Genomic DNA, 17129 nt, shown 5'->3' on the forward strand with positions numbered 1-17129 from the left:
GGACAGGCACAAGAAGCATTTCATTCCTTCACGTTTCTCCAGTGTGAGATATGTTATCGATATCTACAGCATCTGTACAACATCTGTGCCTTTTTTTTTAACTATTACATTTCCTTCTAACTTGAAGTACTTCCCATTCCCAGTCTCTCATTAGAAGTGTTTATGAGCAATGTGTTATGTAAGAGTTGAGGAAGAGAAGGGTGTCCATGTTATGTAAGAAGATGGATGTACCCTTGTTTACAGGGACCTGTAAGAAGTTATGGAGTGACAGACAGCAAGCTGGCTGTTCTTCACAGACTGGAATCAAAAACTTGCATGCTGACTTGGGCTGGCAACACAGCATAGTTTTGATATTAGTTTTTTGACCATTTTAGGATGAGGTTGTATAGCTATAGTCCTCAACCAGATTTATGTATCTGTACAATGTTTTACTCAGCAGCAATTTAATCTGCTGTCTAATTTTACTCTGTTTTAAGCAATCCCTTCTCAGCTGAAGTACACTAAGATACAGAGACCAATTCAAAATCATTCCTTTCTTGCACGTGCTATGGAGAAGAAGAGGAAAAAAAAAAAAAAAAAAAAAAACCCTTAAAACCTCCTTGTACTCCAGAATTCCCTTCATTTTCTGAATTGTAGGGCAACTTTTAGATGCTCAATTCAATATAAGGGTCTCTTTTTTCCCTTTGCAGGCTTCACTGAGGTTGGTTTATTGCCACCTCAATTACATATAGCCGTATTACAGTTCATGAACAGATTTCATGAACTGTTTCTCTTAGATATGTCTGGAGCAGATGAGCGCAGGGCAGACTTTGATTTTCTTTTCTTCATTCTGTTTCCTCCAGTCACCAGCTATATTTTTCTTTTGAATTTTTACCAGATGTTTCCACAGTTTTAAAGGAAAGCAGTCACTTATTTCCATCAATTTAAAAGATTCTTTTTCACTGCTCAGTTTGTGTCCTGTAAGGATATTTACAGTCTCTTATCATCTTTCTGTATGAAGAATTAATTGCTAAATGCAGTGACTTGAACAAAATTGGTTTTACTCTATAGAGCATCTATTATCTGATTGCATGTAATGACATAAATATTTCAGGGGTCACCATCAACCAAGAGGCGGGGACAGATGTTACAGCCCATTATTGAGGGTGAAACTGCACATTTTTTTGAAGAAATTAAGGTATGTATAGTGAATTTTAAAAATAAAGCTATGTGTGTGTTTTCCAACAGATAAAATAAGAAATGGAAATATTTCATATTTGTTTTGAATTTCGACTTTCCTCAGGAAGAAGAGGAGGAAAGTGATGGTTTGTCTGCAGACCTGAATGATATCCTAAAAACTGCTACCCAAACACAGTCTGTTTTAAGCCCCGTTGAAAACTCGGAGTCTGATGTTGAAGATGGTCAAGAAAAACTGACACGGGACCTTAGGCTGTCAAGCACTCGAGCTGCTTCTATGTACGTATAACTACAAAATGACTAGTGCTCTTACAGCCATTGCACTGATTGCACTTACAGTCATGACATGAAATATGAAATTGAGGCAGAGGAGAATTGACAAGTTCAGCGCTTATCGGAACTGTTTGGTTGGACTGAGCATTTTTCCTCTGACATGTCTGACTAAGATCTTTGTCATCTGCATTTTCCTGTTTTAGCTGTGTAGGCAGCAGAAAACTTGCACCCTTTTATTAACTAGTAGTTGTCTTCAGGATTTCATCATCAAACAGAAACTCTACTTCTGGTGCATGAGATGAATTTAGGTTTAGTTCACGGCTAGCTTAGTGGTGTGGTTTTTTTTTTGTTTTTTTTTTTTTTTTTTTTGACTGTGTTCTGAAGAATTTAAAATTTCATCATATGGCCAACAGTATTCTTTAACTTAAATTTTTAGGCCAGAATTGCTGGAGCAACTGTGGAAAGCCAGAGCTGAAAAAAAGAAGCTACGCAAGACCTTACGAGAATTTGAAGAGGAGTTTTATCAACAGAACGGCAGGTTTGTTCAGCAGAAAGACCAGAGCTCGGCAGCAGCCGGATTCTGTAGCCATGTTTTTTTTGGTTTTTTTTTCACTTTTTAAATGACTGTTGTCAAATGGAATCAAATCCATTTTTACTTTTAATAATTGATTGGTTTCAAGGTAGAACTGGGCCTCGCTCGTGTTTTATTAACAGAGGAGGAAGCCTGCTCTGTTTGCTCTGTTAAAAATCTGTAAAGCATAATGATGAAATTGGAGGAATTAGCTTTTATAAAAATTATTCAGATTGCCCACCTGTTTTGAGCACAGGTGGTTCGTGGGCAGGGTGCTTCACCAGTAATGGGGGCAGATGTTGTTTGTTTTTGTTCAGTTATTTTGGACATCTTGTTGTGTTTGACTTCGAGCAATGTGTAGGATCTTCTTGTGACTCAGGTGTGCTTGTTTTCACAGGAACATACAGAAAGAAGACCGGGTTCCGATGCTTGATGAGTACAGGGAGTACAAGAAAATTAAAGCCAAACTTAGGCTGTTAGAAGTCCTTATCAGCAAACAAGACTCTTCGAAGTCAATATAAATTATGTTCCTCCAAAACTTTGAATAACATAATATTTCCTTATGCTACCATTGTACTTATTGGGTACTTGTGTTCATTTGTCATGCACTGTTGAAAGAATCCAGTTTGTGCACTTTATTGTGGTGCCGCTATAACCTGTTCGAAGGGTAGGTAGGTCCTGTCTAGAGCAAGAATCAGATTTCTAAGTTCGAGACTGCTCTATCCAACTTTAGCAAACATGATTTCCATCAAAATTTTGTATTACATATGCATCTTGTTCCCAAAAGACTATAGCATTTTGTTCTTTAGCGTTCAAGAGCTTTGAGACTTTTGGTATTACCAACCTTTTGCGTTATTGAAGAAATTGCCTATATCATAGTCCTACACTGAACTCCTCCTGTTGCCTGTTTTTTATTACGGGGAAAAAAAGGTCAGCAAATTAAATACACAGCTCTTTTTCTTGGGACACTTAAAAACTGGACTGAAATTCCTTTTAAAGGACTGTTGTGAAACAACTTTAATTTTTGGTATTCTAAATTGCATCTATCACACAGTAATAATTAACATCTATGGATTTTGCTACTTAGTGGTCACGTATCCTCCTTGATAAAGATGACAGTGGACAAACCAGAAAGTGACCTTGCTTAGTGTCTTTTAAAACTTGGAAAACTCAAAAGTTATATCACACGCTGCCTACAGGACTTACGTTACTGTTGTTCATTATACCATTTTACCAGTTCTTGTTTATCAGCTAGTGGTGACACAGTGTTTTGTCTGAATTGGATACTGCATCTCCACTTTGAGAAGACTTGAGGAACATAATGAACATTTCAGTGTATGGGAAATGTGTCGGTGCTCAGACTTGCACGGCTCCAGCAGAAAAGACCTGGCTTGGGTCAGTTAAAATTCCACTGTACGTGAAACAAGTATGGTATCAAGGGCTAAAATCAGTGTAGCTAATGGGCACCATAAGGTGAACTGTGTCAGTGTGGAGGGAGGAAATCACTGCTGTTTATCATGATTTTGTTACATGGTTGGAGAAGAAAACTAAGCGATCTAACCTTTATGATGTAAGCAAAACAGTTTATGGGCCTTGCATGATTTAGCTTCAAAGCTGAAACTAAATAATGTTTTGATGATCACATCTGCTGTGCTGAACGATGATTTCGCTAGCTTTGTGCGCTACAACAGCCATCAGCAGCTGTTTCTGATCTGGCAAAATCTAAGTGTTAATTTTAACTGGTGCTTTCTCCAATTTTTTCTTCGCTATATCCGTTTGATTGTGGTCATGTTTTGCATGCACCTCCTCTCACTGCATGTTTTTAAGACTGGCTAATGTCAACACAGCTTTTATTCACACTGCTTTATGAAAGACCAAAAATGAACTTTCTCACAAAGTAAGACGTGGCTCGCATGTAACCTCATAGGCTTGCTGTTCTGTCATGAAGCATATGAAATAGGTTGATAGTAGGATTTTTAGTGCTCAGATTTCATCTGTGTACTATAGAATACTTCTTGTTTTGTTTTACTTTGCTTGTGGGCGTGTTTTTTAATTCAGAAAAAAAGCACTAAAACTATTGAGCACTGGTGGTATGCATTTTTTTCCTTTTTTTTTTTTTAAAAAAAAAAAAAAAACAGCAAAATGATTTGGGACCTTAAAGAATTATGAGGTTAAACTAGTCTTGAGACCATTTATCAATTTTATTCAGTTCCATTGTGCAATGTACACCTCAGTTAACTTTTCTATTGGTCTGCAGACACGGGTGTATCCGAACATTGAACCTAATGCGTACTGTATAGTGTTGTACATGAATGTTTGTGTTTTATATACCACATGCAAAATGTCAATATGCACTATTTAAATGTTTTAAATAATATATTCCTCCTTTATAATGCTTAAATCTATATGATTCCAATATTTTTATAAGTGAGTGAGTGATCAGACTGGTTCCAATTCAGAATTAACAGCTGCTTTGTGTTTGTTATGCGGTGTTTGGCTGTTTATTCGGTATCGTAGATAAGCATGGCAACAGTTATGCTACGAGTGTGTTTTGTGCCATCCTTGTTGAGCAATAAATAAATGGTAGAACTAGGCATTTTGTGATATAACAGTTTTACTTTGGTAAAAGCAAAGCCTATATATCTATATGGATATATAGATACGGAATATATATAACTAAACCAGATATAATTGCATTGCTATGTCTGGTGCTCATTGTATAGACTTTTATAATAAAAGTACCTTAACCTTTATTGTCATATTTTTGTTTCTCGTTGTGCTTTTTCCTGCAGTACCAGCTCCTAAAGACACGCGCTGCGTCCGTCGCTGTCGCTGCTCGTACGTGTCGCGCCGAGGGCCCCAGCGCTCGGGCCGCTCGCGAGCGGGGCCCGGCCGCGGCGGCAGCCCGGGGTTCGGCTACGCAGGTTAAGCTCGCGCCTCTCGCGCCCTGCTCGGCAGGGCAGTCACCACGGCCGCCCCGACGTGGCGGCTGGACGAGCCGGTGCCGCCGCGTGACGGTGCCTGGGTCGCGCTCGGCCCCGCTCTGACCGGGGCAGCAGATGGAGCAGGGAGGTGACTCGGTCACCGCGGGTCTAATTCGCTGCCCACGGGCTGTGACAGCTGGGGCTGCTGGGCAGTGTTTTATTGTGCCTCTATATTCATAGCAATTCCTTAAAGCCAATGTCACGTAGAGCAGGTCACGGCCAATGAGTGCTGCCGCTGCACATAGTCTTGGAAATACAGGAGGATGCTTTAGGTTTGGAACAAATTGATTTTTTTTCATTGTATCCTGGCATAAGATCATATGGAAGGTGTTTTATTTAGCCCTTCCATCCAGCTGCCCTGCTGTATTTGGTGTAACTGCTGCTTTCTTCATCATGAGGCCTGGCACATGACAGGAATTTCTGAAGATGAAGAGTCTGCTTGGGGAGATGTGACTGCAGGTAAGGGAGAGGGACAGCGGGAATCAAAGTGAAGCAAGGGGGGAACAACAGAGAGAGGAGAGCAAGGAGGCCGCCTTTAGTGTGTGCCTTGGGCTTGGGAAGGTATAACCTCCCTCTGATCAGTGAAGCTGTAGCATGTGTAGATGGTCACGCTGAATGTTGATCCCTAGCACGTGCAAGCTCAGGTACTTGGCTTTTCTTTACAGATGGGGAAAAAATAAACATGTTAGAAGGCTTGAGGAATGATCAAGGTCTTACTGCACATCTGTTCTCCCCTCCTCCTCCCTTATGGCTCTTTACATAGCAAAACTTGCTGCACTCATGTTAACGAGCAGACAGAACTTTTGAGCAGAGGGTTGGTGGGAGCGGCTTGAAATCCATGTGTCCTAAAACTGAAGGAAGACTTTATGACTGAGGATGGTTGACCAAAATGGATGAGAAAGTTGCAGGGAGCGAGGCAAAAATTCAAGGCTGTTCCCTGTCCAAGACTGAGATAGCACCAAGCTACAGTATTCCAAGTTCTACCCCTGAAGAGATTTTCTTGGGCTTCTTTGGCATACAGGGTTAGGGTCTTGCCAAGGAAGTGAGGCCAAAGCACCAATACTTTTGAGGCTGGGGGTTGCAGCACTGAGATGGCAGCAGCAGAGCTGTGGGCACAGGGTGTGGGTGACGGCCCCTGTTTTCTCATGGTGCCTTCAGACAGCATTCGGACACGGGTTTTATTCTTCCTGTGTGCAAATATTAATGGCCACATATGAGCGGATTTAACACCTGGTTTATCTCCTGTTGTTTCCAGGAATAAATGTGCCAGTGGGGAACCCCGTGGCTGCGGGAGGGCCTCTGTTCCAGCAGGAGAGCTGGCCTGCAGAGTGACGAGCGTCCTTGCAAACCCTGGTGTGTTTTGCAAGGGGATTTACTCTTTAAACCTGCACGGTGCGTTGCCCTGTGGCCAAGCAGTCGCTGTTGTGCCCCGTGCTGGGCTGGCAGGGATAGAAACGAGGTCTGGGAAGTGGTGGGTGCTGCTCCGTCCTGCCTGCCGGACACGGCCCTCCTGACCCGGGAATGTGCAGGTCACCAGGGAAGTGGGCAGAAAGGGAATGAGGAACCATTCTCAGAATTCCTGTTGGTGCAGAGGCGAAGCAAATGCCCTCTAGTGGCCCCACTTATTAAGGCCTGGATGAGGGGAAAAAAAAAAAAAAAACTGGGAGAAAGGCTAGATTTTTCCTGAAGAGGTGTAAGAACAAAAAGAAGAAGAAGAGGTGTTGAAAAATACCTGGCAGCAGATGCACTCGCAAAAAAAAACTCAGTCTGGAGAAGTCTGGGCTAATGAAGCACATTTTGAGCTCTGATTAGTGATTGTGGTTTGCATTGAAGCAGGTCTGGGTGAGAAATGGAGAGAAGGGAACGGAACAGGCCCTGGAGCTGCCCTTGCTCGTGCCCTGTTTCGGTGCTCCTCAAAGGGGGCCCAAAGGAGTAAATGTCATCGAGGTCTTGGGTGAGATTCCTGCCCAGAGCTCTGGCAAAGGCCGTGAGTTTCTGTTAGAGCGGAAAAACCACCAGGAACCCACATGGAAAAGACTGTGAGGCAGCAGAGACTGCTTTTATTGAGGTTCCTGCTTCTCTGGTGCAGAAATGGCAAAGATGAGGAGAGAAGAACTGCTTTTTCTTGACTTGGAATTTCAATGGTGTGAAGAATAAGGCCACCTCTGTCACCAGATGAGCTCGTCCCTTTTGCCTTGTTGGAAATGACCTTCAGCGGTTACTTTTTTTTCATAATTTTATGGAGCTTTTTGTTAATACCATCTAATTCCTTTTCCAACTCAGCAGTGTACCTGAAAAGCCTAGGGCACAAAAATACAGCAATAAATCCTTGAGACGGGGCATTAAGAGGATGTAAACGCCTATTTGTTAGCCTTGCTGTTTGCTCATGGGAACCGTGACAGCTCCCGAGGGTCTGCTCCTGCACTGCCCCTTCACAAGCAGGAAGGTTTTCCAGTGGGCATGGACAAGGGCTCGTTCTGCAGGAGTGGGAATATCCTCCAATTCCAGTCCCACCTTCCTTTTCGACAATCTCCTTGCAAGCTGCTCTGCTAAACATCTTTCCTGCTTCCACCCTCTCTCTCAGGGAAGTCACTGTCAGACAGTATAAAAGCACTTAAAATATCAAAATTACTGACTTCGCAATTTCTGCCTTTTCACCTCCTGCATCTCGGGCTGTCTCTGGGTCAGGCAGGGTCTGCAGCTCCCCCAGAGCAGGGGAGAGGCGAGCAAGAACAAGAACTTACTGCTGAAATTCCTCGGGGGAGACAGAGCCCTGAGAGGAGACAGAGCCGAGGTCCTCCCTCTGATGAAAGTTCTCCTTCCATTTCTGTAGCTGTGCCGGCTTTGGGTAGCCCTGTACCACACCAGAGGGGTTAGAAAACAGACACATAGGAAAGGCCAGAGTGGCTTATTTGGGTACCTGCTACCCTTTCATGCAGAGACATGGGGAAATCCTGCTTGTTAATAGATGCCTTAGTAGTATTTGCTCTGGGTTAGCTTGGGTTATGGGGCTACCAAGCAGCTTCTCTTCTACTTTAAAAAAAAAAAAAAAAAAAAAAAAAAAAAAAAGACAATTTTTTTCTCCCCGCTGCAAACAGGTCTCACAACCCAAACGGATGCTTTAAAGCACTTCTTATTTTGCATTTTAGTTTAGCATTTGGGCAAATATCTAACTCACAACTTTATATCACTGCTAAAACACCTTGACCTCAGCCTGCTGCCAGCTCTGCTTTCATAGTGTATGACCTCACCTGAACAGAGCCTGGGCACCCTTTCATTGGAACTTTGGGGTATCGTTAGTGATTATTTTTAGGTCTACTTTGAGTGCTATTCCTGTGTTGTTGAAATAGTATTCCATGGAGAGAGAACTTTTGTCAGTAATAGTAGGTACAATTCGGTCTCCCTTTGCATTTCTCAGTTTTAGAAATGCAGCTGGCAGTTTCTAGGAAGAGGGAAGAATAAATCCCACCTTTGCATCCGCGGTGCTCTCCTTGGAAAGCCTGTGCATTTCTCTTCTCGCAGTGGTTGCGGATTCGGTGCTTGTCATGGACACAAGCAGAAATCCCGTGAGAACTGGTGTTTGCCCCGTGCACGGAGCAACCCGGACAGGGACCCTACCTCCTCGCGCTCCCCAGGCTCTCTTCTTCCACCTTCATGTCCGTCTCCATTTGCTTCAGCTTGAGCTTGACCAGGGCCTGGCACAAGGAAAGCAGAGCGTGTTAAGGGAGCTGTGTGTTTAACCACAGAGATTTCCACACTTGGAGGTCAGGAGCCGACTGTCAGCGCGATGTTTTGGCAATCCAACACAATTCCCACAAGTGTCACAAAATCCTTGAAAGCAATATCCAAGCAAACCCAGTAAGGATTGTTTTTTTCTTTCTCTGGTGTCTAGTCTTGCAGAAGTTCAGCCAAGGGCACCTTTACTCCCACTGCCTCTGTCCTTCTCTTACTACCTCTCCAGCTGCACTTTGCCCTTGGTCTGTGTTTAAAAACCTACATCAGCCCAAGCAGGGAGTGATCCCCATTCCCTGCCCCTCTCCTCCCCTAGCTACACCAGTGCAAGCAGCTTCTTACCCTTTCCTTAGGATCACACTTCTTACCCTTTCCTTAGGACTTTCCTTACCCTTTCCTTAGGATGTAACATTGGATGCAAAAAATTGAACTCTGGGTGTTCTTAATTGCTTATGGTCCTAGTTAATTTAGGGCCCTTCACTAGGGATATAGCAATAGACTTTGTACTACATTGGATGAAAGTAGGTGGTTATGGAAGTGTGTGCTTACCTGCCTCAGGAAGTCACTGATGGCGAATTCTTGACTTGGTATCACTGCAAAATCTGCCTTGACTTCTGAATAGGTGTCATTTATAATAGCCAGAAACATGTTCTGCACAGGAAGGATGCAGTTACATGAATGCAGTTTGCAAAGAAAATGCTTCCTTGGGGCACTGCACAACAGGTGACCTCAGACACTGCTGCTGCTTGTGCAGAAGCGCAAGTGCTGGTTGAGATGCCACCTACCAGCAACACGAAGAACACGGAGAACACGAACGTGATGAAGTAAATAGGCCCGAGGATGCTGTTTGCTTCTTCTACAGTTGCAAAGTTGAAATCTCCCAGCACAATGCGAAACTGTGTAAAGCTGGGAGTAAAAAGACAACGATGATGTAACCTCTCCTATAGAGCAGACTTTTGAGCAATACAAAAAAAGGAAACTGAATGCAACTGGAAGAGGCTGATGGGCTGTTACCTGAGTCACGGAGATGAGCAGGTAAGCCAGCAGAATGTGGTCAGTGGGGCATTCAGGATAAATATGAGAAAGTGCAGAAAACTTAATGTCTTACAGAACAGCAGATATTTTCATTGTGGATAAAGCACTTGGTTTCTAGTTTTAAGAATTATTTCCCTTTTGTTTGAGCTCCAGGATCCCACATTATCTGTCATTACAGAAGGGTAATGGTGTAGATGGAGTTTTTAAACCCAGGTAAAACAAATGCGCGTTTCTTTATTTCTTTGTACTGCAGCCACTCAGATCTATGTCACATCCAAATGGATCCGAACGGAAAGATAATTCTATGTTTTAAGAGTGCATTAATTTTACATTGAAAAGCTGCTGTCAGTCTGGTAAATTAAATATCTCTACATTTTTGATGTACTATATTGAGCTGTTGCCTGTTGCAGCAGGCAGAATGGGCAGACCCCAGGGAAATGCTGCCTAACTCCATCCGTGGGTTTGCTCCTGCCATAGGGAGCGTGACCCAAAGAGAAGGTGTGGGGAGAAAAGCAGTGCCAAGATGATGCTAAATGCAGAGTCAAGTCCATTTTTCTCAGTGACTCCTTGGCAGCTTTTCTGTGAAACAGTCACAGACCAGACCCGTAGGGACGGGGGTCTTTGTAGCAAAAGCTTTATAAAGGTGCATACATGCAGTTTTGAAACGTGGAAAACTCATCAACTTGTGAGCCGAAGACCAGGTAGCCTAACTGTGCGTATGCAAAAAAAATGATGAAGAACATGATGGCAAATCCAATGATGTCCTTGGCGCAGCGGGATAAAGTGGAGGACAGCTGAGTCATCGTCTTGTTAAAGCTTAAGTATTTAAATATCTGGAAAAAAAAAAAAAGAAATGCTACTAAAATATCAAAATATACAGTATTTTAGCAGAATTTCTGGAATGTCATCCATAACCATTATTTACAGGTTAAATCTTATCTGGAAGTAAGTTGTGTGTCAGATGTGTTAGTGGCAGGAATCTGCAAGGATCCCTGAGCTTGGGTGTGTTTCTGGAGAAGAGGAACATTCTGTAGGGCAAATAATTTAATTGCTGAAGCTACTTGTGTGTGAGCAGGTCCTTCCTGGTGCTGGATGTGTACTGTGCTCTGGCAGATGTGGCCCTTTCGCCAAGGAGATGTACGTGACACACCAGCCCCTGCATCTGAGGCTTCCCTGTGGGGCTGAGCTGGTAAAAAGCTGTCTCTCTTCATTTGAATCTCTCTTAATTTGAATTCTAATTTGAAGGCCTGGACAAAATTACGCTGTCCTTGTTCAATGGCAGATGTTAATTAGCAGCACGGTTGTGCTATTACATTAATGGTAACTAGAGTGCAGGGGGACAATGTGGGGGAATGTGCAGCTCAGGTGAAGATGCGACATAACAAGGGAGGCTGTGGCAGAACTGCTGAACAGCCAGGGCTCCCAAACTGCTGCTTCCTTCAGCCTTGGCTTGGGAGGTGGAGGACAGGCAGGAGCCTCTGTGTTTTAAAAGAGCATGGTCTGGAGAGCAGATATATGAATTGTGTTTAAGTATTCAGGGTTTGATTGAAAGCGTGATCTTTTTGGGTGACATCTCCCCTTCTGTTTTCCAACTGCTTCATGCTAGGTGCTTTACAAACACTTGAGGAGAGGGATAAGGGTAAGGGATAACGGATAAGAGAGGAATAAGGTAAGGGCATACGAATACCACCCCATGTGGTAAGGGCAAATATTTGTAATGTACTTTAAAACGCTATTATTCTCAAGTACAGTAAAAGGGAGCAAGAATCTATACCTTTATCCAGGCAAAGAAGACATTGACTGCAATCATGTTGTTGTAATGGACTTGCCAGGATGCAAGGAAGTAAAAGTCTGGGTACACAGACGAGTTGGAGAGCAGCTCTTCCATTAACAGGGACACTTCTACAGTGCGGTAGATGTTGAAAGCAATGGCAATGATAGATATCTGAAGAAAAGCAAAAGCCAGTGAAACTGATGTTCAGTTACCTCCCTCTCTGCAGATTTGTCTTAAAAGAAACACTTTACTGATTTTGAGAAGCCCTTGGTCAGGTTTCAAGAACTAGATCTTATTACATGTTTGGCCGTAAACTTTAAGTAGGTTACTTTATTGGCCAAATTATTTGTAACTGTACTATGTTAACGCTGGATAATAGCACAAATACTACATGCACTCTAATTTTACTAAGGTAACTGTTTGTGCTCGTGCCTCCCAGCTCTGCAAAGATTACAGCTTAAACACAAAGAGATGGGACAGATGTGGAGCCCCATGGCAAGTGGACAGCAAGGCAGGAAAGGCGTTCAGGTTCAGTGGGCCATATGGTCTCCTTAGTGCACTGTGGTACCAGGAAAAGTACTGTTGTACACTGAACTCTAGCCAGGAGAATCTCTGGGCTGTTCTGGGTCTTTGGCTAGCTATCCAGTACTACCGTAAGTTGGCAAGCACAGGGATAAGAGTTGATGGGCAGCTCACCACCACCAATAGTATATTCAGCCAGTTCCAGGCACTTCTGAAATAGTCTCTTTTCAGTTTTGCTATTTTTATGACTTCATGGATTATGAATGCAATGACAAACAAGCAAAAGGTGACTTCGCAAGAGGCCAGAAAGTAATCATAATACGTGACGTATCTGAGGAGCTTCACAGAGTAGATCTGTGAGGAGGTGAGAGCACCCCCGGTTGCAGGGAACTCTACCACCAACCTGGAAAAGAAGTTGGGGATGAGGTGTTACTGTTGCTCTAAATCATCTCACACCTTAATATTCTAATATGAATTATTGCTATGTTAATAAGTCCTAACTGGAACTCCAGCTGGACCCCATACTTCTGTAAAATGGACAACTTGGTAACTCCTGCACCTCTAAGATTTTAGAAAATCTTAGTACTGAAGAGAGTACAACACAGTAGAGAAAGCTGAGACAAAACCAAGAAGCTCTCTAGATACCCTAGTGATTGTGTTTGGTTGAAAGGCTTTAAAGAAATAATGTTTCAGAAAGGAGCAGATATTCTCTGCCATACCCTGAGTCTGAGATTCTTCTCTTTTCTCTGCACTAGCTCACAACAGGACCAATAACCCTATTTTTGACTTGGCAAAAGGCTGTGCAGTCAATTCCCACTGACAGCAGCAACCAGCCACACTGAGCAGAGACCACCTCTTTAGACTGGACGTGAAGGATCTGTGTCCATTCCCTGCTCTTGCTGCATTTCTGTATTTTTTAAAGTCTTGCCATGGCAGCAGCTGCCTAACTCTGTATGCCAAAGGTGAACAGCCTTTCCTTGTGTCCTTAAGGAAGCACCACGTCTCAGTTAATTGTATTTCACGTGTAATAAGCTAAAAACTCACCTGATTATACAGAAAAGGTTTACGTTGGCGTTATACATAGAGAAGTCAATAAACACAACCCTGGTTCCTCTGGTGAGCCAGCTGTTCTGCCTGAGAAACACCAGCTTCTCCATGCTGTCCCGCTTGGACTTGGGTAGAGTGAATATGAATCCTCCATTGCTATACAAGCCCACATAGCCCCAGTACCATGGGGATAAAGAGGAGACAGAGAGATATTTCCACCTATCAGAAATGGGAAACAAAGCCACTCATCTTAAGGAAATTGGACTGAAGTAAGCTTTAATTTCTATTATATATTTTTGCTTGTTAGTTCTTGTGTTCTACTGCATTTACAACCAACTTTTTAAGACAGACCCTTAAATAATTCTTTCCTCTACATCAAGTGTGCATGAGACATATGGCCTTAAAATATTCCTTTTATTTTACTTAACTATTGACTACAATATCACAAAACAGCCATTGCTTATGAATCTTGACTTTGCCCAAATTGGACTAGATGGTTTATTATCTTAAAACCTTTATAGGTAAATGTAGCAGCTCTGGTTTGCACACTTCCCATTAATGTGGAATGTTCACATGCTCTTTCTAGCTACATCACTGCTAAATGAAATGTGTGAAGCAGCACATTTGGATCTGTTTCCAGGGCATTTTAGCATGATACCAATTTATAAACATGTGATTTAAATTCAGGCCTCATATAATTAAACATCTCTCCAGAGATGTTAGTGGAGAGAGATCCATCAACATGTGCTTTTGTTGAACTGGCCTTCTTGTTTCCAGTTCTTCCTGTTCCTCCTCTATAAATTTTCCATGCTAAATTCCTGTCAATAATGTTGGCACAAAGCCAATCCATGGTTTGTCTCAACACAAACAAGTAAAATCTTGGCTCACTGCATACACAGTTCTTAACTCACTCAAGAATAGGGGCATTAAGGATTGATTTAGGTTGCATCAGTGGAGATTTCAAAACCATTTCTGCATTTGATGTCTGGTTTCAATTGAAAATGTTTTGATTTTCAGAATCTCTTATGAATATCCAAAAGAAAAATAAGAAGATCTGAAGCAGGATACTTACTCAGATCCGTTCTTTAGACCAAAAGCTGACCTGTCTTCAGCTCGATAGCGATACTCACGGTAACAGTCTTTTAGAAGAGTCTGGAAATACGGGTAGATGGAGCAGGTACCGTTACGCACTTTTAGCTGTCGAACCTGGGCTACTCCCAACAGTAAATTCTCATAGTAGATATGGCTGCTGTTTTTCTGCATGGTTAATGTCACGTTGTTATACCATTTGTCCCAGTAGAGTCCATCCAAGAGGGGACCTTCTGCAAACTAGATAAGCCACAGAGGTTAAGGTTCAAATGAAGACTAAAATATTGCTGTTACCTAGCTCCTTCACATTCAAGCCTCTATAGGATTTTCAGGTCACCTATGGCTGGGGAGTCTTAAGCTAGGATGCAAGGACCGACCTCCTGATACGCTGTCTTTGCATGTGTTTTTTCCTATGAGTCAATTCTGCTCCCTATGCAGTTCTGTCAGAGACCTGCAATGGGACTGTTCAGCAGATATCTGGAATTCCTTTAAAAATATGTCTCTCTCTTTGAATGTAAACATATTTGTTTAAAATTCTAAGCATTTGATATTGTTCTGACACAATTTGTTGTTTATCATACTCTCTGAAGACCTGTTTTGAGATATAGATTTCTGGATGCATTTTGGTCATCTGAATCTAAAGTAAGATATAGTTGTTTCTGAAGGAAAGGGAAATTTTCTTCCTTACTCAGTGTTCCTTAGATGCAGATATAGATCTAGCAGTTTCTTAGAGCATTACACTTGGGGATAATAGTACATGAAACAACATTCCCCTGTGGTTTGGCATCACTTGATCACATATTACAACTGCTTCTAGTACATGAGCATGTATATCATATACCAACGACTCGCTATTTTATAGACTAGCAATAGTCCACGGAGCAGACATAATGATAAGATGAAATATGGATCCTCCAAATGAGTTGTTAGAATCAGGCATTTCCTGTCTGAAGAAAAACTGAGGGGAAAAAAATTATTTTCCTATGTCCGCTGGGCAATACCAGTCATTCTGAGGAGTCCTTCACCTACTAGTAAAAGTAGAGATATCTATTTTGAAACCATTGCTGAAGCGTGATTGTGAAGCTAACAGCATACCAGATAAACCAAGATAGTAGGTTCTCCTAGCGCCAAACACAGCTAATAAAGACTGGCATTTTTTACCAAACAAAAAGGAAAAGAACTGAATGAAATGAAAGCACCCAGTTTTTCTGCTTTGTTAAAGCCTAATAGAGAGAATATCATGTATTAGTTAATTAGCACAAAATTTTCCTTGGTTTATTCAGCTGCTCCATAAAAACTTCCAATATTACTATTTGTCCTCATTTTTTTTTTTTTTTTAACGGTTTTTCAAAGACTCACCTTCCAGAAATCGGCTATGCTGCTGATGCTCCTGAAGGTAACCCCATCTGCCTCGGAGGAAGAGGTTTCCAGGAAGAGATGCGCCATCACCCTGTTCAGGTAGTACATGTCCGTGCTGACCATCCCGAAGCTCACTGGAGGAAAGAGCGGGGAAGCTCATAAGTCAAAATAAGGGGATGGCAGCAGTTTCCGAGCGCCTTGTCCCTGCTTCGAGCATCATTAATGGTCAAGCTGCTAGAAAAAAAACATGCAGGCAGAGAAATTTGCACTTATAAATGACACTTTTGGCTGCTGGGATAGGTGGAGTTAAGGGTTAAATAACTCTACCCTTGTCCCTGAGCACTGTTGTGTACTGGGGGATGTAGAGGCCGTTAATGAGGCTGCAGCTTAATGACTTGTAGCTTGAGGCCACGCAACTCGGTGGCCAACTCACAGATGCAGAGGTCGGCCAGGAAGACGATGTAGACGAGCAGCTCCCGCAGGGTCGATTTCATCTCCAGCTCTTTGCTGTAGCTGGGCCGCCGCTTCACCAGGGCCACACCTGAGGAGGGAAGGGGAGAGGTGGCCATGGCGGCGCTTGGAAGCGAGCAAGGGCCAAGGGGGCTGCGTGCTGCCCGCCGGAGCCGTTAGAACCAGAACGAGGGTTAAGTAACTCCCTCAGATTGCTCCTGTGGGTGGTATTGGGCCCTGGCGCCCGCACACCGGTGCCGCTGAGGCGCCGCTCCTGCGCGAGCAGCTGCCGCTCCATGGCGGCGCCTCCCGCTCCAGCCTGCATTCGAATCCCAACGGGCGCCGCCGCCCCGCCGTGGGCTCTGCCGTGCCCTGGCTCGGCGGCTGCCCTCGGGTTGTGGTCTTAGTTACTGTCGCTCCTCAGGGTGTCGGGGCTTGGCTGCCAGTGAGGCCGTTCAGCGCCTTGGCATGGCTGTGTAATGCCAGCACAGGGCGGGATGGCGCTTCCCGCCCGCCGCTCTCGGTAGGGATGAAATGATAAAGTACAGCCTCAGGTGGTGCCATGGGCCGGCTCCCTGCTCTGGGAAGTTCCCTTCCCCTGTTAGAAGAGAGAATGCGTTCGTTTAAATTAGTATTTATATGGGCACCGTGTGATGTTACCCGGGCCCGTATGTTGGGAATGCTGTGTCCTTCCTGAGTGGGACTGTGGATGCTGCTCAAAAAGCAGCTCAGGGAGCTTCACTCTGTGCTAGATCACTTCAGAGCAGCCAGAAGCCTTAATTGGGTGTAAGTGTTAATTACCAGGGCAGCCCTGGGGACTGGCATGATGGTGGACACCTGGAGAAGCGTGTGGTGGTGCAGCTGCTTGGGGTTTTGGTTGTGTGATCCAGCAGCGTAGTATGAAGTTCAGACCTCCTACAGCAATACACCCAACTACCCTCTAAGCTGTTTCTGAGGTCTGGGGCCCACAGCTGGTTTACTGTGTGTGGTCACGGGAGTGTTCAGGCTAGTGTCAGTTTTGCAGATTTCCTTTAGCAGCTGCAGTTTGAGAACAAGGAAGCTGCAAAGAGCAGAGTTTAGGTAGTTGGAGGTTGACAAAAACAGGTTTTGGGTGCCT

At 43.5% G+C, this 17129-nt stretch overlaps 2 protein-coding genes across 3 annotated transcripts in view; one reads left to right on the plus strand and one right to left on the minus strand.

Moving 5' to 3' along the window:
- The window catches only part of FAM13B (family with sequence similarity 13 member B), a 41103-nt gene extending 36579 nt beyond the window's left edge, over positions 1-4524 (plus strand). For both annotated transcript variants that reach the window (XM_026047686.1, XM_026047687.1), the window contains exons 21-24: positions 1094-1177; positions 1283-1455; positions 1886-1987; positions 2418-4524. In XM_026047686.1, the coding sequence (XP_025903471.1) occupies positions 1094-1177; positions 1283-1455; positions 1886-1987; positions 2418-2541 (483 nt within the window). In that variant the 3' untranslated portion in view covers positions 2542-4524. The remainder of the gene's footprint in view (positions 1-1093; positions 1178-1282; positions 1456-1885; positions 1988-2417) is intronic.
- Positions 4525-7209: 2685 nt separating this feature from the next.
- On the minus strand, positions 7210-16310 carry PKD2L2 (polycystin 2 like 2, transient receptor potential cation channel). The gene is made up of 13 exons (XM_026047550.1): positions 16265-16310; positions 15996-16103; positions 15563-15696; positions 14187-14443; positions 13112-13333; positions 12242-12470; positions 11546-11716; positions 10423-10604; positions 9522-9642; positions 9286-9387; positions 8631-8699; positions 7749-7858; positions 7210-7304 (listed from the first exon to the last, which is right to left on the minus strand). Exons 1-13 carry the CDS (start codon positions 16308-16310, stop codon positions 7223-7225), a joined length of 1833 nt encoding a protein of 610 aa, XP_025903335.1. The 3' UTR covers positions 7210-7222.
- Between the last annotated feature and the right edge of the window lie 819 nt (positions 16311-17129).

This window comes from Nothoprocta perdicaria, unplaced genomic scaffold, assembly GCF_003342845.1.
Source record: "Nothoprocta perdicaria isolate Ctin4 unplaced genomic scaffold, notPer1 scaffold_5, whole genome shotgun sequence".
Lineage (NCBI taxonomy): Eukaryota > Metazoa > Chordata > Aves > Tinamiformes > Tinamidae > Nothoprocta > Nothoprocta perdicaria.

Bases quoted from the DNA above. Each gene is read 5' to 3' on its own strand.
- PKD2L2 (XM_026047550.1), bottom strand. From the start codon at position 16,310: ATGGAGCGGCAGCTGCTCGCGCAGGAGCGGCGCCTCAGCGGCACCG. The intron at 7,859-8,630 runs GCGAGGAGGTAG...GGTGTGGTACAG, and splicing joins AAGAAGAGAGCCTGGGGAGC to GGCTACCCAAAGCCGGCACA. The intron at 7,305-7,748 runs GTAAGTTCTTGT...TTTGTGCCCTAG, and splicing joins TCCCCCGAGGAATTTCAGCA to GCTTTTCAGGTACACTGCTG.